The following is a 23,826-nucleotide window of genomic DNA, read 5'->3' as shown; positions in this document are numbered from 1 at the left end:
ACCTATTCTATTCTGACACATAGTTACTTGAGCAGCTCATAAGAACACAGAATATCCCAAAAGAGAACTTCATGAGAAGCTTAATTAAATAACTGATTATTCTTAATGTCTAAAGAATAAATACATGCATATACACTTCCATGTGACAAGCTCCCAAGGGAAAATTTTGTAAAATAAGCATAAAGTGTTTATTTAACTCAGAGAAGTAATTAAACCATTAAGAAGAGCTCAAAGTAGGCATTATGCTGATTATCCCTTAATTGCATGCATTCACAGCAGTGACGTCAACTCCAACAACTATGTTACATACTAATTTTTTTCTGACCTGGTCACAGTGCACAACAAATCCACCATTCCATCAGCAATACATATTCAACAAAAAGCTGGTCTAACAGTGCCAGTTTGTAAATACTTGAGTTTTCCCCTACCAGTATGGAGATATCTGATTACTACTCCTAAAACCAGTATAAAACATGCTGAAGTTTACTTAAATACAAATAGATTAGAGATACGTATTTTATCTACTTTTCACAACATACTATGTCATGGTAATGAGAATCTAATTGCAATACTCATCCACTCTATTCACCTGTCCTAACCACAGCCACTCATCGATGTGGCAGTCTCTGACGGTGTTTCCTACACTGGGGGTGTTACAACCTCCGAGGTACCGTAGGATGGAGGGCGGAGGTTTGCACGTGCCATTGTGGCAGAACCAACAGCCACCAGTAGGCAAACTGCAATCTGAGGAGCAACTTCAATGATAATCTAGTCAGCAACCTGAACATGTAACAAACACCACCCATGAGCCCCAACCCTTCCATTTTCCTTAGATTGCAGACGGGTTTGCAGCTCCACTTACCACATATGAACAGAATCAACAAAATTACACCACGACCACAACCAAGTAGCCGAAATGCAGGAATTTGAACACTTTTTCCACTCAACAGCAGTCGCGTCTCCTGCATCCCAAGACAGGGGTAAACAAAGTAATTTTGTAATTCCCTTGGCAGCAGCGGCAGAAGGCACCGCCGACAGGAACGCGCTCCGCTCCAACCACACTGGAAGGGGAAAGCGGCTGCCAAAGCATCTAGTCGCCAAGAAAATTACAATATGATAGTCTTAATTATACTAATTGCATTTCCCGGTATTGAGGCAGGATTAATATAGTATTTCTTATGCTAGATTTCATAAACACAATCGGTTTCAGCTTAACTCTTCGTAATTGTATTTCACAGTTCTCGCAAACAATTAGCCACCAATTACGTTCATTCCATTTTGCAGATGACTGATAAACACTCCAAATATCAGAATTCTCCCTTAAGGGAGGCAAATTACTTCTAACTGGTTAAGTAATCTTAATGAACCCTCAGCGAAAATCCTGCCGGCAAATCACCCAACGACACTTACTTGTCATTTCCATGTTTTTACGAAAGACTAGAAAAACTTCCACCAAGAGAGCTATGCTTGGACCAGCTTCAGAGAGCTGAGTAACAGTCTTAAGGTGATGAAACAATATATAAATAAATACATATTTATATGTCTACATAATTTCTATATTCATATATATTTATATATACTTTTCTACATAAATATATATATACATATACAGACATACATAAACACTCATGCTCAAATATTTGCTTTAGAAATTAAGCACGTTTGAGCTAATATAAGTCTCAAGGCAACAGGTGTTGGGAACTGGACAGGACAGACCTTATTATTTTCTTACTCCCACCCTACTTGCCATAGCCCTGTCACCAAACCGAAAGGCACTGGCTCACACAATTGAGAATGACAGGCATTGTGTTTTGGTCCCCCCTCCAGGCACAGCTCCAACATTCAAAACAATTCAGCCAGAAGTGCTCAAAAGTGTATGATGAAATAATATCTTCTGCTGTGATAAAAATAGTATTTTATACTGCTACACCAAGGTCAGCTGTAGCGACCTAGACAAGATGGCCTTTGAAGAGACTGACCCTCAGAAATGGCAGGCACGATAATCAAAAGTGTTAAGAGTTTCTAGGAATTTTAGGATGGATTTTTATATATAACACAGTATAGCCTCACTTAACATGTATGTCACTTAAAAGGTGAAGTTTGGATAAATAGGACACAGATAGTTACAGGCCATGTGGTAACTTATGAAACTTGAAAGCTGCGTGGAAATAAACCCAACTATTTTGAGCTAAAATAAAATGAAGACTCTTGCTCATCCAGCATCGGCAATAGCAAAGCCTTCCCATAACATAACACAAGAATATACTTTGCTGATAAAACCACCACAGTTTCTGCATGGGTTACTCAGCCTCCTCCCATACCTGGAGGGTCAGGAGCCTCAAAGAAAGCATTTGAAGAACCATGCAGCTTTATGTAGTAACACACAGGAGATACATTAAGGAAAAAGTAAATTGCATAAACTATGACAGAAAATTTGGTCTTGTGCTGAACATGAAAAAACCAAAAAACTCACATCTCCAGGACTAGCTTGATTTTTAAGTATAGTATTTGATGCTCTCTGACCCATAAGGAAATAAAAAACTTTAAGTTTTGCAGTGTTTAGATGAGTAAGTTACCTTACAGGCTAATTTGTTCTGATTATGTTGGCCTTAAATGTTTATAGAATACAAACTCAAGTTCTAGACTTACTTGTTAGATAACTATTATTGATACTACTGGATGGCAGTCTACAGCCTTCGAGGTTGTCCAAAGTTATGCAATTTCAAACTGGGTAATGTGGTTGAGGGAGATTTTTTCTCTCCTTTTTGTTTTGAAACCAGTGATGCTTTAATTCCAAAGCTGAGCAATTTGTTTCCATTAACAACATCTATTCTTCATACCTATATTAATGAAAATATTCATGATACAGAAAATGATCTATTGCTGTCACAGGCACATAAACCACCATACTGCAGTGACAAAAAAAAAAACGAGTGCGAAAGGAACAAACAAGACTCTTAAGGATGTGATCACACATACTATAGCTAAATATAGAAGAGGTTAGACTTTCAGAGAGTAAAAGCTACCCAACCCCAGAAACCTGACAACAGCAGAATGAACAGCTGATTCAGATATAGCTTTCAACAACCACTACAAATTTCTTGTTTATGGTGGGATTAAACAGTTTTACATTCAGCAAAACCAACCAAACAATCCAATTTACGTTCTTTACCATCAAGACATTTAAAGGGAATTCATTATTATTACTTATCTGAGTTGAGATTTGTTTTAAAATTAGAAATAAGAAACAATAAGAGTCCTGTACTGATTACAAGTGATGATGTGTTCCATCCATCCCCAATCCACATCTCCTACTTCAGTTTCATAATTAATAGATAGACAATCTGCCTTGCTGCCACAGAAGTGAACATAGTATGTCTTCAGCCACCCTCAAGGAGGGAATTCACTTAGGGAGCTGCAAGGGAAAGTTCCAGGTACAAGTATTTGGAAATTGCTACCAAGTTTCTTTCCATCTTCCCCTTCATCCCTCATATGGGCACTCAAAAAAAAAAAAAGTCTGCATTTAAAGTCTGGTGTTTAATGTCTGGTTTCCTGGGTTAACAGTCTGACTACATGGAAGGAAATGCCCGCCTTAGCCTTTCTATAAATATCAAAATATTCCCTATGCCAATTTCAGGCAGTCACAATGGAGCATATGAAGTTAATAAAAGTTATAAAACTGGCAGAACCTGCTTGGTGGAGAATATAGTATTTCTTTCCTGCAAGGAAAAAAGTTCTTGATATGCTAAAATACAGACAGTAGATCATTAGAGGCAGGAGGAGCACTGTTTTGTACAGCATCATGGTTTCCCAGCCTCACACACTTGTGTTTGAGGAACTCATGTACTAAATACACACTTTGAGTCCTTACAAGGTAGCAGAATCTGGGAAAAAACATGATCAGAAATAGTATTTTTCTCCACTGGAAAGTCTGAACTGAATAATAGGTTAAGCACAATAAATTTATATCACTCCAGCTTAAGCCTCTTCCTCAAAGAGATCTGAGGGTGTTAAATCTATTCACATAGACAGTGAGCAACACGATGCACAAGCTTTGTGGAAGCAGCCTGTGGCAGCACAGACCTGGAAGATTAATTGTTCCTCTCATTTGAATAATACATTCTCTTTTAATCAAAGTTAATGCCAATTACCACAACAGTTACTTCTGGTTTTGGCAAGGGGAACAGGCAGGACTTGAGTTACCAGAATTCACTCTGCATCATCAGAAGAGGAATGTCCTACTGCATGTCACACCACACGCACGAAGGCTTGTCAGATCTGGTATCCTAGAAAAAGCTCACTACAGCAAAGCTAGGATACCTGCATATTTGTCATCTTTCTTGGTGTCCTACTTCCTTGTATTTTTTTTCCTCTCCAGGAGATTAAAAAACTGTATAAGACTTTTCTGAATAAAATTATATGAAGAACTATTTCTGGTTCTAACAGTTTGTGCTATGATAGCTTTATTTTGTAAATGCCAATCTTTATCTAACACTGCAAATTGAGTTTTCACTGCATGTACAAAACAAGCATGAACCCAAATCAAAGAGGATAAAGACTAGAAAGTATAGGAAACCAAACATCTGCCCGAGAGGAGAAGCAATGGACTTAAGGTTGATGGAATACTTTCTTGACTCTTCTGGTCAACAAATATAATTGCTTCAGATTAAGAAAGCTGAATAGAACTGCTTTACTAACTTAGAACTACAGCTGCATTAACACACTGAAAAGACTAAAAGCACTGACTAATGCCTTTGCAGTAACTGTAGTCTGAGAAGACTTAGGTAAAGAATGCGGATCTTGGATTTTTAAATCCTGACACCTGCTTGGAATGTACTGGGTCTGTAGGATTATTTGCATTTGAGCAGGACCAACACTGACAACTCAAGCATTCCTTCAGATACCAATACACTCACCTAGGTTCTCTGTGTTTTGGACAGAGATCCAGATATTGGGAGACATTTAAAAGTTGATAGTATGCTGGTATGAGACACTGCTTGACCAAGCACCCTTCAAATCAGTTTGAAGGTACCACACTTACTGATCCTTTCAGACACACACACACACACACATATATATATATATATATATACACACACACACACACACAAGTAAAATAAGGACAGACATAAACCCCAAATACAAGTCCTGCATATTTACAAAACCAAAAAAAGTTTAAAATTATAGCCCAGACCATATGTTCTAACATTTGTCTTTAAAGTCTGCTGTCCTAATTCTAGAGGTAAATGCATTTCCCAGCAGCAGATCCTTAGTCATTCAAAAAACTCTATATATATGCACACAAAAATCTTCATTTTTACCAAAGGACAAACTTCATGAACTGCTTCTCTGCTCATTCACATGTTGTTCTGCTGTGAAGCAGGACACCCTGTTTTTATATATTTGCGAACTGCAATAGTTGGAGTCTTAAAATTTATTTCTCATCCTGCTGATGATTCAGCCCCTGTCCCTCTCCTCTGGCGAAGCTCCTCTGCCGGGAGGCCACGTCAGCAGGACACGGTGCTGGCTGCCAGGTCCCATCCCGGGCTGGCTGGAGCAGAGGCATGCCGGCAGCACGGCCCCGCGTTCCCCGGGAAGGGGCCGCAGTGCTGGGAAAGGCTGCGGCCATCCCTCCGACTCTGTGTGGATGCTGTTGCAGAATGCCTTGAGTTTCCACATCTCAAAAGGGTTTCAGAAATATTTCCACTTTCAGCAGTATTTCTCTCTTTCTCTCCTCTCACAATGTGTAGTGTAAAACATTCAAACTTTAGGATTTGGAAAAGGGAAGCCAAATTAAACTTTAGTTATGTGTCAAGCTGCTGCTTATTTCTTTTGTCTTCTATCAGGGAAGTTATATTAAGTAACAGCTATCAATTCATTATATTTTAATCAAAAGGTATTTTTAAAGGACTAGATATTCTACACAGCAAATCTACTAGCGCAGGTGCATCATCTTCAAGATTTAATCCACACACATGCAAAAAAATTTTCCATGATTATTCTAAGCATTATCAGATTTAAAATGGAGAAGCTATGATTATTCACACAGTAAACAAAGCATCCTATTGTTTACTTTTGGCTTCTTACATGGCTTCCTATACTTTATTGTAGTGTGCTAAAAACAAAACCTGTGAGATGAAAGGAGAATGGTGCTATGATCTCACTGACAGTAACGAGGGGAAAATCTACTCTGTTAGCATCCCTTTGCTCTCTTCTCTCAGAAGATTTTCACACAAGTTTCACTAAAGTATGGAAATATGTTATTTATTGCATGCGGAAGGAACAAATCATGCACAAGCCAGACCTCAGTTTTCCAAGGTGACCAAACACTAAGAGGCCAAATGGCTCCATATCAGAAATGCAGGTAGAGTCATCAAAAATTACACAGAGAATAAAAGGCTCCACTGCAAATTCTGGTATTTTCTGGTTAATAATGGGGTCACAATGAGAAAATAAAGTATCTGTTATGATTATATGGTTCGGCATTAACAACTGAACACTATGGAGCACACTATGGGTAATATCCCAACAGGAGGGGCACAGCTGAACCCAGGCCTGGGGATAGGCCAGTGCTACCAAAGGCACCACACTGATGTGACTCAAGCTAGAACATAGTGAAAATGCCCCTAAAGGGTGATATTGATTCTGTTAATGGAAGAAACAAATATTTTGGCCAATACAGCAAAGCTTGGTTAGACATGAATTATAAACAGCGACATGAGATTCTTCCAGATTAGAGGCTTCCACCACAGTTTTGTTTTGGAGAATGCTTGTGCTGATAATTTCTCATTTGTCCATTAATAGAAAGAACTTTAATAAATCAAAACCTTACTTAAATGTGTGATACACCAAGGAGGCCAATGGATATTGAATGTCTGACTTTTCCATCAAATAATACACCTAAGCACCAAGTACCATGAGTCAAGTAATATGATGTAAATGAGTATTAAGAATTATGTTTTAAAACCTATTAGGGTGAAAAGGGCCCTTAGTGTAAAAGAGAAAGAAATCAAGCCAAAATTTTATAAACTATATGTAAACAAAAGCTATTTAATACCAAAAGGGCAGCTGTGAAATACCACCACACACAACTATTTTACTCCCAAACCCTAATGACCAAAACAATCTGAACTGAAGCTGCATTTCCTACAGAAAGTTTTCCATACTGTGTAACCAGTCTGCACACCAGCACGTAGGTGGAAAGAGCTGAAACACTTGGAAAAATAAGCAGAGACAAAAATCAGAGCTCACCCTGCATTTCACCCCTCCCTTCCCTGACATAGCCAAGGCATGTCCAGTCTGTCCCACTCCCGTGCGCCCTGGCAGACGTGCCTCCAGGAGCCCTTTCCGTGTCCCAGGAGCGTGCCTGACCTCATGCAGACACACAGCTGGTGTCAGACAGAAGACAGACACGCTAAAGAGGACGTTGGCTCTTCCCACTTCTGCAGAATTTTATGTTCTGATCACTGCAGTACTTTGCAGCGTATTTAGAAAACAGTCATAAATTCATTTCTTATAACTTAACTCAGGGCCATATTCTGAGAATTCAGCAGATAATTATGGAAAGCAAACAGATCCTATGGCACACGCCTGCACTGCTGCACCAGCCTGGCCCCCCCGGCAGCCCCCAGCTCTCACCAGTCTACAGGCAGTGGCTGCTCTCAAGTGCCCAAAGCACCTTCCCCCCTCAGATGTCACGAGCTGCCCTTTGATTAAAGTGTATTTCCAGTCTTCTGGAAATCTCTCCAAAGCAGCATGATTTCAGGTCCTGCTATTATTTCATCTCAGACTGAAAACAAGCCAGGTGCACTGAGGAGCAGCCCATCATCTGCCTCTGCACCTACACAGTGACGGAGGGGATGCTCTCAGCAGAGGATGCAAAAGGAAAGCTTGCAGCATTGTAAAGCCAGGCAGCTAACTGAACCTGTATGGTTTTATTCCACTTCCTTAGGCTTCTTCCTTCCCCAGTCTCTGACCTGACATCCACCAGTGCTCTCGTGTGTGCCCTTCACCACTTTCATCTCGATGCCTCTGTCCCCACCCACACAACACTCATTTGCTTATACCATGTCCCATCTATTTTCAACTCTTTCCTTCCCTCCAAGAAACTGACTCACTTCCTCATTTCCAATCTCATACTAAAGGGAAAAAAAATATTTTTTTTTTTTACTTTGCTTAGACTAAATCCAAACAGCCTTATTTCACTGACACACACATTCACCCTATATAAATCTACAGTTATTTAATATTATCCATTCTTTCACATTACCACACCAAACCACACCCACCCACCAAATTAAGGGAATAATAATTCCAGGAAATCTTTCATTTGAGAAACCACTGCTAGATTTTTAGCATACTTCTGGCCTTTCTCTTGAGTTACTCACTTCTAGAGCTACAGAAAAAGCAGCATTAAAATTTAATTCTTGCATTCTTTGTTTTACAAGATAAGAACAAGCAAGAGCCCTGTAGCACTTCAAGTTCAGTGTCAATGGCAAAAAAACTTGCAAACATCACTTGAAACAAATATTAGTATTAGTAAACTGTGTATGTTTATTATGTTTTTATCATTTCAAAATATAACGACCCAAAGGCAATTTAGGTCCTTGTCTACTACACAGATATTCATACTTAAATATAGCTACAAACCCTTCTTTCCATTGCACATCTCTATCTTGTCCTTGAAAACATCAAAAAAGCCCATTTAATGCAGAGCCTTGTTCACCTGTGCCATTCTAGAATGAAAGCATAATTTCTTGTCATCAGTGTATTTGTCTTCTTTGTACATAAATTTTGTGCTTCACTATTCCAAACCTAGTGCTGTGATACTGAACAAAGAATTTTCAAGAGGGTCTTTTCAACAGCATAGGCTAGACAGAATAAACCAGGAATTTCAATTTTTATTATTTATTTTCAACACATGGGTCACAAGCAAGTTTGAGTGGCACCAGAATAATAATTTTGTCCATATTACTAGTACCATAGTGTGCATGAACACTTGGCATTATTGCCTTCCAGTATGAAAAAAGACTGAACAGATTCTTGGGTATAGCTCCACTGCCCCAAACTATGCACAAACTGTTGGACTTTCAAATAATTTAGTATATGGCATTACTCTCATGCAGCAATAGAAGTTACTATCAAAGATCTTAAGATATTGGCTAAAAACATGACCCTTCAATCAGTCCCTAGAGAAAGACAAATTTCCTGAACATGTCAGATTCACTCAGATTCTATTTACTCTAAAATTCAGAAAGCAGAATAAGGTTTTTTTTCAAATACAGGGTGGGCGTTTCAGTTCCATTCTGCAGCTGATCAGATCCACATTCTCCCTCTCTTCCGTATTTCATTTATAGTGTGGTTACCCCAAAGCACCAGCTAGAAGGAATCATTCATATAAAGGGAACACAAAGTCAGAGCAAGCAAAGAAATGAGTGAGGATATGCCTTGCCCTTGTCTTTTCCTTGCAGAGCTAGCAACAGTCCACTCAGTTTGATGAAAAATTAAGTGGAAAAATGCAGAAAGGAAATGAAGCATTTAAAGTATTGACGTATTTATGAAGTATTTATTATCTGTCAAAACTATACAAAAAGAGCAGCTTTTAAAATACTGATGATACAGCACATATACACATTTCATCACTCAAAAACACTGAATTAAGATTCTAAATCAGAGATCTTTTAACCACCCACAGAGGTACAGTTTTACAGTTCAAGCCCAAAACTTAGCCCAGGTGGGTGGCAGCAGAGGACGACCAGGGCTTTCCTCCCTGTTCCCCAGGGATACTGTGATTTTCAGAGGAAGTATACTAATACTTTGTCATTAAAAGGAACAAAGACTGGTCATCCAATAGCACACAACTATTAAGGATGTGCTTTGTGTTCGCACTTTATAACACAGGCCAGGTGGCCAGTCTCAGTGCTGAGCAAGTGCTCAAGGGTTTAGCAGTCAGGGCAGGCAGGAGGGAGCAAGGCCCCTGCCTGCACAGGCAGCATCAGGTCCCACCTGATCCAGCTCCTAGCAACCATTAAAAAAAAAGATTCTTCTCAATTCATCCCCAGCATCTCCTTTCTTTATTCCTTTATTTGGTTGCTGTTATAAAGGCTACAAAAGTCACACGCCACTGCATCTCTTATTAGGTGGGATGGAGAAGGCAAACCCTTAGAAAGTCAGCCAGTATCACAAGTTCTGTTGCGAGCACCTGGAACCACTCAGATGCCTCCTTAAATAAGCCAACACATGGACTGTGCCATACAGACCCTGCCCTCAAGGGCCGCATTTCTACAAAAGCCCAGATTTATCCATCTCTAAATCTGTCCTCTCAAGGAAACCACAGACCCTCTCTTCATTCCCACTGACCAGCTAAACTTCTCCCAGCCTCTGTCATTACCATGTGCTGCTTAATCCAGCCCCCCACCGTGATCCATGGGGCTTGTAAATCAATGTCTTAAACTAGTCACCTCTGGCTACAGGCAAATAGAAAACAGGAATGAAGACAGCACGTGCTCATCCAATCAAAACCACACATTTATTCCAGTTTTATAGTATTTTAAGAGAGTAGTATCTCAGTTTGGGGTGGGGGTGTTTATATTTAAGTTTTCACTGATCATATTACTGCTGAAACCCTAAGGAATTGGAAAAAATGTTTGGTTTTTGGATTTCTCTACTATTCCAGAACAACTGAGACCTTCGAATGTGCATCTATTCTTTTTGTTTTTAAACAGTGATTATTCAACTAGTGGCTAATTACACTTCAGGGTGTTTAAAACAGGATATTCCTCAAAGGTCTTCCTCAAACAAGTGTCTGTCTTCCAATCTTGAGAATACAAATGAAGATTCAGTAAATCTTCTTTTTCTCTGCTATTTTCATGTCAGTCCTCTAATACACATTATCCCCATCCATGCCCAGATATGCCATAACCATGGAGCCAAAGGGTGTCCTGGATAACAAACGCAGTGGTTCACAGGACATCCAAAACAGGCTTCAGGAACACAAACTAAAGATTTCAAACATCTCAAAAAGCCAAATATTAAAAAAAATGCTTTCACAAAGATAAAACAATACAAAACCAAAAAACAATCACTCTACATAAACAAAGTTAGCTGCCTCTGCAAAACCAATACATGACAAAAGAAAAAGCAGCTTTCCTATACCCTGAAGAATTTAGTGTAACCAAGGCATGACATCTCAAGTTTTTAGTAAGTGTTCACTTCCTGAACTCAGAAGAATCACACAGTTTATTATATAATAAAGTAGTCCTTCATACTATGCGAATACAAAACAATCCTATTTACAAGCACATCTTATGTCGTAACACTGAATATGTGGCAGTAAGGAAAGTGAGCATCGTCCGTTCGGCTACCAGCTCACAGCTTACACACTGCCTAAAGCGAGACTTCCATGCTGCCTTAACTTTGTGCTAAAATTATTCCATAGCTTGGTAATCATAGTGCAATGTGGGAGCACAGGAAAATGCATTGTTATTGTCTGAGTGATGCCCCACATATAGGGAATACATTAACCTTTAAACATACAGAACACTCTTAACACAGAAAACAAACAAACAAACAAACAAACAAACAACAACAGGACACATTATAAGTTTTGTGGAGCAAGGGGGTATGCAATTTCCAAAACCACTGCACACAAAATAAGCCTGTCTTTTACAGTAACCTCAGAGCACAGGAAAAACAGAACTGTCACGAAACCTAATCTATTTGCTGGCTAATTACAGTTTCTTCCACAATAGATCACGATTAACTTAAATTCCACAGTTGCACTGTAAACACAGCTTTACCAAAAGAAGAAAAAAAAAAAAAAAGCAACAACAGTACAGTCAGGTGCTCTTCCATGTTTGAAGCGTGTACTTACTTCAGCAATATAAATATTTCACAATAAAGTAGGAGCTGAGGCTTTTGCCTGAAAAGAATATCAGAATTTTCATACCAAACTTAGAGTGTATGCAAACACACACGTGTGCTTTGGCAATCAATACTGTAGCTCTACCAAAAAAAGGAGACAATCATGTTATAAATTCTAAATTAATTTTATGAAAGACTGCTGATGAGTACCAAACAAGTCCCATTGGCACAAACATGTTAAATTACAGGGAATACAGAAGCAGGAGGTTTCAAGTTGCACTCATTTAAATACACTGAACAACAGTTTGAGCATGAAAAAAATAAATAAATGGTGTCATAATTATATTTGTAATGGAAATTTTTAATGTACTAACCGATATAAAGCATTCATTTCAAATAAAAGCAGTAGCCAGCTTTATTCCTCTGTTAATTGCCACGTGAACTAATTTCTTACCACACAGCATGTTGGCTATAAATCTTAACAAGCAGTTTTAAATTGCTGCTATTATTGCTCATCAAGACCGAATAATCCTGGATGGCGTTCAGGGAAGCTTCTGTAATGTCTAATCTCAAGCAACTATTAATTTGTCATTTCCATAGGGATGAAATTTCAAGCAAGAACCACCAAGTCCTCCGCTGTTTAAATGGGGAGGGGGGGCACAGGAAAGAGGCAGAGAGACTGCAAGATGGGAAATTTCAAATAGACATAAAGGACAAACTCTTCCCCATGGGAGTGGTGCAGCACGGGAGCAGTTTCCCCAGGAGCAACCTCCATCCTCAGAGCTTCACAACTCAGGAGGTGGCAGATAACCCCATCCACCTCGGACACTACCCCTGCTTTCAGCAAAAGATTGGGTAAGGTGACCTCCAGGGGTCCCTTCTAACCCAAATTTTAATAAAAAGCATAGTTATCCTTGAGCAGTATGATGTTATTATTCAATGAAGTTTAAGAAACAGTCTTTGATTAGATTTTAAATTCACAGTCAAAATACAGGGGCAATTCACTAGCTAAACAATTATTATTAAACTGACTTAATTTCCCCTATTATTATTATTACTTTTTTAGGAAAGGTTTTTGAATTAATAGCCCACTGAGATTGCTGCTTAATGGTGTAAGATCTGGAAAGGATGGGGGAGGCAACACCACCTACCTCCCTTCTCAAAAAAATATAGTAACGGCATAAGCTCAAAAAATATCACTTAAAACAGTATTAGCAGTACAGCTACGCAAAGCCTATTGCCTTTAAAATTTTATTTAACCTTCCTGTATTTATTGTAGACAGCGTTATACCTAGGGAAATATCTGATTCACTTCAAAGCTCTATTTGCCACCAGCTAGAAAACCTCTTCACCATACTTCATATACAACCTGAAAAGGCCTTTTGTTGCTTCTCCCTTCAGAGATGTCAAAAAGATTTTGTGGGGGCTCTCTCTTCTAAAAAAGACAAGCACTATTTATCATATTTGCACAATTTTACCGAGAGGTAAAACAGCAGTCAAAAGACTGCTTACATGCTTTTATTCAATACTACATAATTAACTGGCTGTGCTTCTAAAGAGCCAATTTAAAAATCGGCTCAAACACAATCTGATTTCTCCAAGCACTCTGTAAAGTCTGTACTTCCCTACTTGTTTTCTATTCCTCCCGATGCCTGTATGAAAACGAAATAGTTTTTCCATGGATATCCACTTAATTTGTCACTAGTTTTTAATCTAATTTGGGATCTCTGATTTGTATTTACTATTTGGTTATAAGGAAATATGTACATTAAAAAATGCTGATAAATGACTGAACAGAGAGAAAAGTCTCCTGGACTTGCAAGAAATTCATGACTCATTTCAAGATACTGAAGTACTGTAACACATACAGCAGTCATGTCTGCAACTCCTCACTCTAAAGTGCTTCATTATATTTTCAGAACTGCGTATCACGTTTTTGTGGAGATGAGAGAACAAGTATTCCATAATGCAAGCAATGTTCGTCCACACATTTGTCTATCCTCTTACCTTGGATGCATTGCAGGGTTCCATCCTCAGCCCTTATTGTAAAGGTTTCACCTGGATTAACTTGAACCAGAAAGACCTGCCAAAAGAGGAAAAAAAAACACATTTGTTTCACCATGATCCTCAAAAATTAAACCTCCAACCCAACAATGGTGTTATCTGTACTTTGGAAGAAGTATGGGGGGTAGGGAGGGAACAGACTGGTATCTTAGGGTAGCAGCAGGGTCCAAGAGCCAGTAGAGACGTAAAGCCTACACAGTCAGCTAAATTTTATGAGCTGAAATAAAGATGTAACTCAGTGGTGTGCAGATGAGAACTACAGCTTTGGGCTCCACCACAAAACTCTTGACAGTGTGTTTAACTTAGACAAATGCTGATAGATATGGACATATATCTTCAGACTACTGGCACATGAAAGCAGAGAACACATAATAAAACTCCACCACAGAACACCAAGCCATACCAGGATTTCAAGTTCACAGGAATAAAAGGTTTCAGCACTGTAAGGGGAGTTGATCCATCACATTTTTTAAAATTTATCTTTCAGTCCCACACATAGCAGATCTCAGTTAAGCAAAATCCATAGACACACACACAGTTCAATAGTTGCACACAAAACAAGTAAAAAACTATTTATTTAGTAACAAATTCAAGATTTTTTTTTAAAATAATCAAAATAGCACCCCGGGCTCCCATTGCTCAATTCTGCAGATGATGGGAATGCTATGAAGACCAGGAAGCACCACACATCTCAGTTCAGTGTATGTTGTACTCACCTTTATTAATTTTCAGGTGTCTAAAATCATGGGTTTAACACTTATAATTTAGATTTCTTTCTTTAATGGAGAGTTTCACTGGCAACCAGTGATCGTTTATCCCATGCTCTTGCTGCTTGTTAAACTTTTATTCAAATAATTTAAACACACTTCTGTTCACTTTGCATTGTCAGAAGTTCAGTCAACATCTGGATTAATCTTGGTAGAAATTGAAAATTTAGTTTTATATCTTTTTGTGAAAACTCTCTAAATTTAGGTCTGGTCTTTATATTCTGGGACACCTGCATGCAGAATTTAATCATTCAATCTGGAAAGACAGAATTAATGTCGTCTTTCTGAATTCCTTAAACTAAATGCCTAAAATAATTATTACGTAGATGACCTTTTGAATTACAGTAATCCTACAGAAACCCATTATTCCAGCAACATTTTTCATGCACAAGATGAAAATCAGAAAAAAAAAAAGATATATGAAAGCCGTTATTTTGTCTGCAACAATAATTTCTTGGGGAGTACAGATCAGGGTGGATCTGATCCACCATACAGGGCACAATAAATGGTTCAGAAAAGATAGAAGGCACAAAGCCATTCCATCCCTAATCTCCAAACAATCAACATTTAAGTGACAGCATTTAAATGCTCTTTTGCTATGAATAGGCGTGGATTACCCACAACAGGGCATGGGCATCAGGTCAAAAGAAGGCAGAGCAAAGCAGTGTCATTCAGGTTTAAAAAAAAGACAAAACAACACACACACAAAAACCAATAAAACCACCCCAAACCAGAAGCCTGAATACAAAGCAGCAAGGAATCATAAAAATATTTCATAAACTCATTTGCATTATATGTCTAAACCAACAGCTCTAAAGCTGGTTATTTATTAACATGCTTAATTCATGTAAACCAGATGCTCCAGCACACCATCACACCTTGGAAGAAATTGGTCCAACTCCTCAAAATCCATACCCTAACCAGACTGATGTCTCCTACAGGAAAAGCTCGATCTTTTCTCTACAGCAGGGAGTTAAACTTAACGGCAGATGTAAGACTGTGAGAGAGGGATTCCTCTTACTACAGGAGGCACGTGTCTTCCCCCAGAGTTAGTTATCAGAAGGGTATGATTTACAAATTCTTTTTCCAGGAGTCACTGCAAAGGTCAGTCTCCAGCCCACGTGTCTGCCTTAGCACGCCTGCAGTTGTGCTTTGAAAATAATTCCTTGGATTACCACATTAAAAGACCCATTTTCAAGATTATATCCCCAATAATAGCTGTTTATGATGGTCAGAATAAAGCACAGTTATCCTTGCCTAATTACACAGGTTTTTAACACAAAAATTGTTCCATCAACAGATTTGTTTCTCAAAGGGCAGTGGCCACCATGACTTCACCCCCACACTGCGAGCCCGTGGGGAGAGCTTGGGATTTAGTAGCTTCTATTCAAATGTTTTATGTATGGAAGTAATTCCTTATTGACAGTTCCCAGGGTACAACAGCTCGAAAATTTCATATTTATTAAAAACCCCTAACAAAAACCAAACATCTCAGCACTTGTTACTGCCACAAAACATGGGATTAAGTTGGTCAGAAAGCAACACTCCCCATTACGTGCTGCAGGATAACAAAAATCAATTCTGCCTTGCCTGTCTGGAGTAGGGACTATACTATTTTGCCCAAAGTTAAACTACAGCTCAGTAAAGACAGAAGGCCACAAAAATATTTTCACCTGAAATTTTGGTTTAAGGTAAAATATCAAATACATTGAAAGGATAGCAGTTTTCAACCATTAGCTGTGCAATTAAGCTACAGGCCTTTTCAAAATTATATTGCTGCTACAGGAAAGTGCCTTATTCTCTCAATCAATGATTTGCAGCAACTTTCACCATGGTTTTCACCTAAAATCCAGTAATACTAATCCTGGTTTCCCAGGCTCTTAGGTAAATTGTTCAGCTTCAGTGTTCATAAAATTGTATTTGTGAAATGTGAACAATTTGTACCATCTCATCTCCTAACAATTTACAAGGCTGAAAGCCATAAGCAATCTGTCTTTTTTTATATTTGAACATTTAAATACATATATAAGCACAAAGATGTTCAAAGGAGGTCAGTAAGCCTGACTTCTATTAAACCAAGTAGGTCTTCTTGCGCCAAATTATGGCAGACCTGCAGATCTGCATCTTCAGAGTGGTATTTTTCTGTGTCACAGAAGAGACACCAACATTTGTGAAATTCATTCACTTCAGCAAAATTTCAGAAAAATCAAGAGCCAAGGAGCAAGCTAAGGCCCTGTGCCTCCAAAGCTTTGTTTGTAGCTGGAAAGGTTGTCTCCTCAGCCATTTTCAGCTAGGCAGGGTTTCTCAGAACAGTGAAGAAATCAACCTCCAGCCTCAGTGGTACAGAAAAGCACATGCTAAACCAGTAACCATCAGTGCAAATAATGGACTTAAAAGTTATACTGTAGGAAAGAACTGCATAGGAATAAAATACTGTAGCTGTCATTTCCTAAAATGTAAAAAGAAAAATAAAATCATTACGTTCTGAAGATATTAAAAGACATTCTTCTGCACCAATGCTCAAATTAGCCACCTTTGGAGCAAAAGAAAAGACTTAATGGGCTGTTGCTGGGGAAGGCAGCTGTATCAAGAACAACTGACGTGTGACTGATGTGGGTCAACACTGGAGCAAGGGCTGGATGCAAAGGGAGGATGGTCAGCACACGAGCACATGTACCTGAGGTGGCCTCAGACCCAGATAAAGATGCTCCTCAGGTAAGACCCTCTGCTTGCCCCCCACCCTGCAGGCAGACCCCTTCCAGCAGGCTGCATCCCGGCCCTGGCCTCTCCTCCCTGCCCAAAGCTGGGGTACCAGAGTTTGTCCCCATAATCCACCCCACCACCCAAACCCCTCTGCCCTCCCCCATTCCACCCATAACCCCCTGAGAGCTTACAGCTGCAAAGCACCAACTAACAAGCCACAATGTGGAAGTCAAACCACTAAAGCCAGCGCACATCGAGTATCAGACATCGGGCATCTTCCAGTCAATGCCCTAAACTTATCCAAGTTGCTTGGGACAAGTCATACCGAGGCACACTGTGACTTCTTTTGTTTATACACACTAAGTATGTCAAACTAATTCAAGGATTTATTTTTCCCCACATCCTCCTAAAACAACAAAACTGTATTCTGCAGCCTGGAACGCAGCTTTTCTGTTTCCTTTCCACACAAGGGATCTTCATGAGAACGCCTTGTTTTTGAAGCTTTTAATTAAAAATCTGAGGAAAGCAATAAAAAAAGTCTAAAGAGAACGCTGTTATTTTAATGAAAACAAACACAGATGATCTTTAATTGCCCTATGTCTCTTCCAATATTCATCATCCTGAGTATGCAGGTTTATGAGATGGCAACAAGAGGAGAGAGAACTTGAAGAGTCACTTTGAGCCCGTGCTGCTGCCCGGCAGCATCACAAGGGTGGGGTCCGACATCTGAGGACACTTCAGCCCAGTTTCAGTCCCCCAACCTCCTCACTTCCCAAAAGCTGGAGCTTGTGACTGCTGCGAGTAGGGTGTCAGCAGCACAGTCCCAAAGGCTTTTTCTTTTCCCGAAGAAGTACTCGGATGTTTGCTTAAGCAGTTTAATCCACTCAGTGTTGAAGCCCAGCCCTTACCTGATGCAACCTCAGAGAAAGCTTGCTGTCTCTATAACACACTTTTTTTGCATTTATTTTGCATTGAAGAATGTTACTATGTTTTATTTAAAGTCCTGTTTGTTAAGACTGATTAATGTTACTAAGTTGCATAGTTACTATAAATATTTATCATCGCACACACACCCAATTTGGCAACAATGGCTCTATGTCCAGACTGAAGTTTTCTTGACAAGCCAAATGCACATCACTCATGTCCCACTGGTTCCTACTATCCAACTCTCACGCCTACTGGGACCAGGGGAAGAGACTAACCAACCTGCCAGCAAAGTCTAACACAGGCTTAAAGCTCAGGTTCAGGAATATAAAATGATATACATTGTAGATGAACAGTCTCACACAAAGACAGAAAACACTACCTGATAAGGACCAAAGCCATATGCTATTACCTATTTTGTACAGTATTGCTTTAGTTATACAAGTGTTTTTCAAGCACACACAAGAAAATTCACATCCAAAGTAGGCCATCATCTCCTATTTTGCTGCAGACCACCTGCAAGCACAGGTGCAGCAGCAAGTAGAAAGACACTCACTTGCATCCAGGTGATGCAACAGAATCCAATGCTTGCTTTATAATATTTCCACTTTATGAGAACCTTTTCCTCGCTAAGGTCAAACAGCCACCTGCACTGCTTTGGCTTATTAAAACTCTGCCTTAAGTTTTTTCCAGTGTGGGAAATTTTCCCTTCCCCATTTAGATACATCATGCTTCATACAGCTGGGGGGCATGGCACCATAGGCACCATCTGGGATCCAGCCACAGGTTCCCCACAAATGCCTTAAATTATTAAAATCTACCACATTTACAATTTCTACAGTGCATAACTTCTGGAATATATTGCAGCACTGGGGGGAAAAAAAACAAAAACAAAAAAACACCACAAAAAAACCCCACCACACAACACACCCACACACAACCAAACAACAAACCAAAGCAAAAAGCCACCAAACCCCCAAAACCCAGAATAATCATTTGGGTCCCCATTCTCTATTCCACTTCAAAAGACTGTGCCCCAGACCTGGATGAATTTCCAGCTCTGTCCCACAGGAAGGACCAAAGAGTTCACATCTTTCTATGTGCAATATTCTTCTCAGGAATGGATTCCCCTTCAGCCACACAGAAGCAGGTAGGGCAAATACTTTCAACCTCCCTTCAGTCAGAAAAAGCGAGGAACACGTTACATCTTAAACAATAAAACAGTGACTTAAAAATTAATATTTGATCATAGTTTTCTGGGCTTAACTACCCTTTCTTCCATACGACAGAAAATAGAGACTTGAAGCGATTCAGTCAGTTTATGATCAGTGCTACTGATAGCAAAGCCCACAAGTGACAGATCCTGAACTCCCTAATTTATCACAAGTTAAATACTCTCCAAACACATAGTAAAAAAATAAAAAATTAAACCAGTATAGCAGTATAACAAATTGCTCTGTTAGGTAAGAAAATTACAATTCACGAATTTTTTTGTGAGAACAGTCTCAGAATTTGCCCACCAACATCATTTGGTTGAAATTCCTTCAGAAAACTTCATTCTAGAGACACTCCCTAGATAGCAAACACTGCCCATGAGTTAACTTTGCTAATGCTACTTGGCTGCCATCTGTTCTAATCTAAATGCCTAAGACAACTGAATCTGCTGTAAAAGTCAGTATATTTAGAGAGAAGGAAATTTATCATCCTTCATCCAATAGACGTTTTTCATGGACTGATGCTTCTCAACTCGGGTGTTTTATATGTGTATCAGTTCTAAATATTTTTCTTCTTGAAACAAGCCTCCCTTGTGCAAGTATTCCCCCTCTCCCCTAAAAGGACATTTCTGCAAGTATATATAAAAAATTCCAAGAAACTATGAAGAAGTAACTCTAAATTTTGGCAGAAAGTTCATTCACTCAGCTCAGCTGCTGTTCAGGTACAGTATAAAACCCAGCTAAACGCTTTCAAGCTCTTGCAAGGTACACAGACTTCTTGTGCTACAGGAAGGCACCAAATCTTGTTCCCCATTCAAACGTACTCATCCCTTATTCGAAGTGTGTGACCCTAAAAAAAAGAACAAGCACACGCATATAAAGTGCCTGGGCTTTAGCCAAATAGTGAAAAAACAAGGTTTGATAAACACACCTTTACAAAGAACAGGCAAGCAGAAAACTTGCTACACCACTGCAGGTGCAGTAAGCAAACCAAGCCGAAATAAACTTCTCAGACCAAATCACCCAGCATTCTGTACAGACGTGCTATGGCACAGCTAGCTGCCCTCCACTTCATACTCCAAGCTTTTTAGAGCTTGCAGTGGAGTATCTACAGGAAACCATTGAAATTCTTGGACCAAAAGGTTAATTATCACTCCCTGAATCCCCACAGGAGTTACAAGTGGATTAGAAGCAGAAACAGAGTAAGCAGCAGCTCTGGAAGGGATATGAAAGCATTAAATATAGTCAGTGGTAGTGGAAACTAAGTGTGGGAAACTTTTAAAAAAAAAGCCAGTGCTAGAAATGCCATTTTGGGAAGTCTAGAGAAGAGGGATTACTGTCAAGCAAGCAAAGACATTCCCAGCTCTGCAGCACTTATCCCCAGGAAGATACAACAACTGAATGTTCCTATGTAATTGTTTTACAATATAGGACTGTTTACAGGCAGAATTGCCTTTTGCATGGCTCTCCATCTGGCTGCTGGTAAAGCTCAGGTGTTTTACCAGCTCTACTCTGCTCTTTTCTACATATATAAGAACGGTCTTCTGAGAAAAGCCTTTTCTCTGAAGCTCAGTGTTTTCAGGTACAGCTTATAGCACAGCTCTAGCATGCTGGCATGGCTGAGGCTTCACTTATCCAGCCACATGTAAGGGGGAGCAACAGCAAGTGCACGCAGAGCATCTCCTCAGGAGCAAGTACCATCAGCTTCGAAGCACAAGGCACTGCTCTGCATGCCAGACAGTGTTATGGAAAACTCCACACACCTCGCCTCCCACCAGCTCAGCTATGATGCTTTCTTACCACCAGCTTCTGATCAAGCCTGTAATTACACCTTGGAAAAGCCAATGTCCTTATCAAAGCAGCTATTTATGGAGTAATATAAACCGTCTTTCTTAAGGAAGTAATTCTTCCGTGAATCTAATCTGAAGTCTGTTCCTGCCTTACAAGAAACAGATAAATCTCCTTCAACAAACACATAACATTCACTTCTACATTACATAACAAATCATGTTAAGAACAATTAACATAGTCAATCTGCTGCTAGTACATGCAAAGATCAAACAAAGCATTTATTCCAATTTCATTCCATTTTAGAACTGTACTTTTAAAAAGTGAAGACACAAACTAAAGCTAGTATGAAAATGATAAAGCATAAAGGCAGCTAAGCTTTGCAACATATTAAAGCTGATTCAGACCAGAGGTCAAAAAAGGTCTCACAGAAAACTAGTATTCCGACTACAAGTAGTTATAGAGGTAAGGTGATGAGGTCTATGAGCATCGTCCAAGAAACATTTATGCAGAAAAGGAACCAGGCCAGAACTATTCTGCTGACTCATACTTGCATCACACAGCAAAAGCAAGAAGTAATGCACTTCCAGTACATCAGCAATTCGTTTTACTTCAAAACATTAGATGGGAAGCCAGTTTAAAGGCAATGGAGTCATCTGCCAAGCAAGGCTGCCTAAACAGCACTGATGGGGAAATTCTAAGATTGGACTTCGAGCCCTATCTCAAAAAAGGGCTCAGAAGACTTCATTTATTCTTTCTATAATACAGAAGGACCCACAGGACAGTCTAACCTGATAAATGGTTTCCAGCAAGAAGGAAAGGATATTTTTAAAGAACAATTATCCTATCCAGTAACAATAAGATTGTTCCTTCACTTAAGCATATTGGACTTGGTAAATAAAGCCATTAAAAGCTTTCTTCTCTATTGTTTCAAAGTCGAAGCATGATGTTCAGAAACGACTTAAAAAAAATAATAAAAATTACAGCAGTGAAAATCTGTATCATAATGAGAACCCAGATAAGCTAACAGACTTAGAAGCTTACAAGAAAAGCAGAAATTATTCTTCCTTTCAAGGTTCGTGTAGCTCAAAACACAGCCTGGAAGGAGGAACAAATGATCAAAGGAATGAGAAGTAACAGAATGACACTTTATATTGATTCATGAAGGACAGCTTATTTCTACCTTGGTTAAAATACTTTGCTGAAATGTCTCACACCAGAAGGAATCCAAATTGAGTAACAAAAAAAATTGCTAGGGTAGATGTTCTACAAAGAGAAAGATTAAACCGAGATGACAAGTTTGGTAACCTACCAACTAGCAGCTTGAACCTCCAAGCTGTATCCTGACATGAAGACATTGTTATGGTCCTATAATCATTATATCTACTTTTGATCACTCTCATTAGAGAACATCTCCCAGAAAAATATGAAAGGAGCTATAAGTTGAAAGTAACTACTTGTCTTCCTTCAAAAGCATGCTCACAATTCATTTCTGCTTCTTATAATGAAGTGCAGGGTAATACATAGGACTGCTGAGACCAGTACATTTAGGTAAGCAAAGAACAGCAGACATCACAGGACTCATCTTCAATTCTTCATTTCTTTCCTTCTTTCCCTTTTTAAAAATCTCAGCATTTTTGTTTTAAATTCTTAAAATCTCACCACAGATACATGCAAGATGTCTGGACAACAGCTAGCACAAGTAAATCATGAGATTAACTTTCCGCAAAGCCCTCAAATATGTAGCATTTATAGCCATTATTTCAATCCCATTATTTTAACTTCAATGAACACATATGCAAACAATCACATTAAATTTAATGGAATACTTAAAGCATTGCTTTTAATGTCTTTCCAGGGTAAGCACAGATTTCTACCTTCCAGAAAATACTCTGCCCTCCCTAGTGCTAGGGAAACCACCTTACCCATCTTAAAAATCCCTTGGTGGCCCAGCAATAGTTCATCTAAACCAGCCATTTTCTGCAAAGCTCACTGACCTGCTGTGATCCATCGCCATTCACGATGTGAGGCATCATGGCTACCTCCCCATTCAGCAACGGTGGCAGCTCCAGCGGAATTTGGTCGGTCATCATCATTGTGACGTACATTCATGGAGAATTTTCCTCAACGGACTTCCTGAAAGAGAGGCATCAGTTAATGACCCTGAAAAACCCACATTGACTTTAGAAGATCACCAGCATCGGCATGGATTTTGCCACTGAGGTAGCAACCCAAGCAGGACACCTGCTTTTGTAACACGATGTATACAGGAACTTGAGGCACTGAACAGAGGTCTTAACTGTTAGATCAAGAACATGGAAGGTCAACTTCCCATGCAAGGCTTCCAAAAACCAACTAGTTATATTTCCACTCTTTCCCACAATTATAATCCCCAGCCCTCATTGCACAGCTGAAATAGGCAAGTTCCAGGACACTCTGAGGGAGATTTGTTCTGTTCCTAAAAACCAGCATCCTGCTTGCTACCGCAGTTCTTGGAACTACAT

General features: G+C 39.3%; 1 protein-coding gene across 1 annotated transcript in view; it reads right to left on the bottom strand.

The window, feature by feature from the left end:
- The window catches only part of FNDC3B (fibronectin type III domain containing 3B), a 169,306-nt gene extending 145,851 nt beyond the window's left edge, over positions 1-23,455 (bottom strand). The window contains exons 1-2 of the mRNA XM_026855141.1: positions 23,320-23,455; positions 13,870-13,945 (exon numbers count right to left, since the gene is read on the bottom strand). Coding sequence (XP_026710942.1) covers positions 13,870-13,945; positions 23,320-23,430 — 187 coding nt within the window. The 5' untranslated portion in view covers positions 23,431-23,455. The remainder of the gene's footprint in view (positions 1-13,869; positions 13,946-23,319) is intronic.
- Between the last annotated feature and the right edge of the window lie 371 nt (positions 23,456-23,826).

This window comes from Athene cunicularia (genome assembly GCF_003259725.1).
Source record: "Athene cunicularia isolate RWA chromosome 9 unlocalized genomic scaffold, athCun1 chr9_part1, whole genome shotgun sequence".
NCBI classification, from domain to species: Eukaryota; Metazoa; Chordata; class Aves; order Strigiformes; family Strigidae; genus Athene; species Athene cunicularia.
The sequence above is the reverse complement of the archived record's forward strand: the minus strand, read 5'-3'. Positions and strand labels throughout refer to the sequence as shown.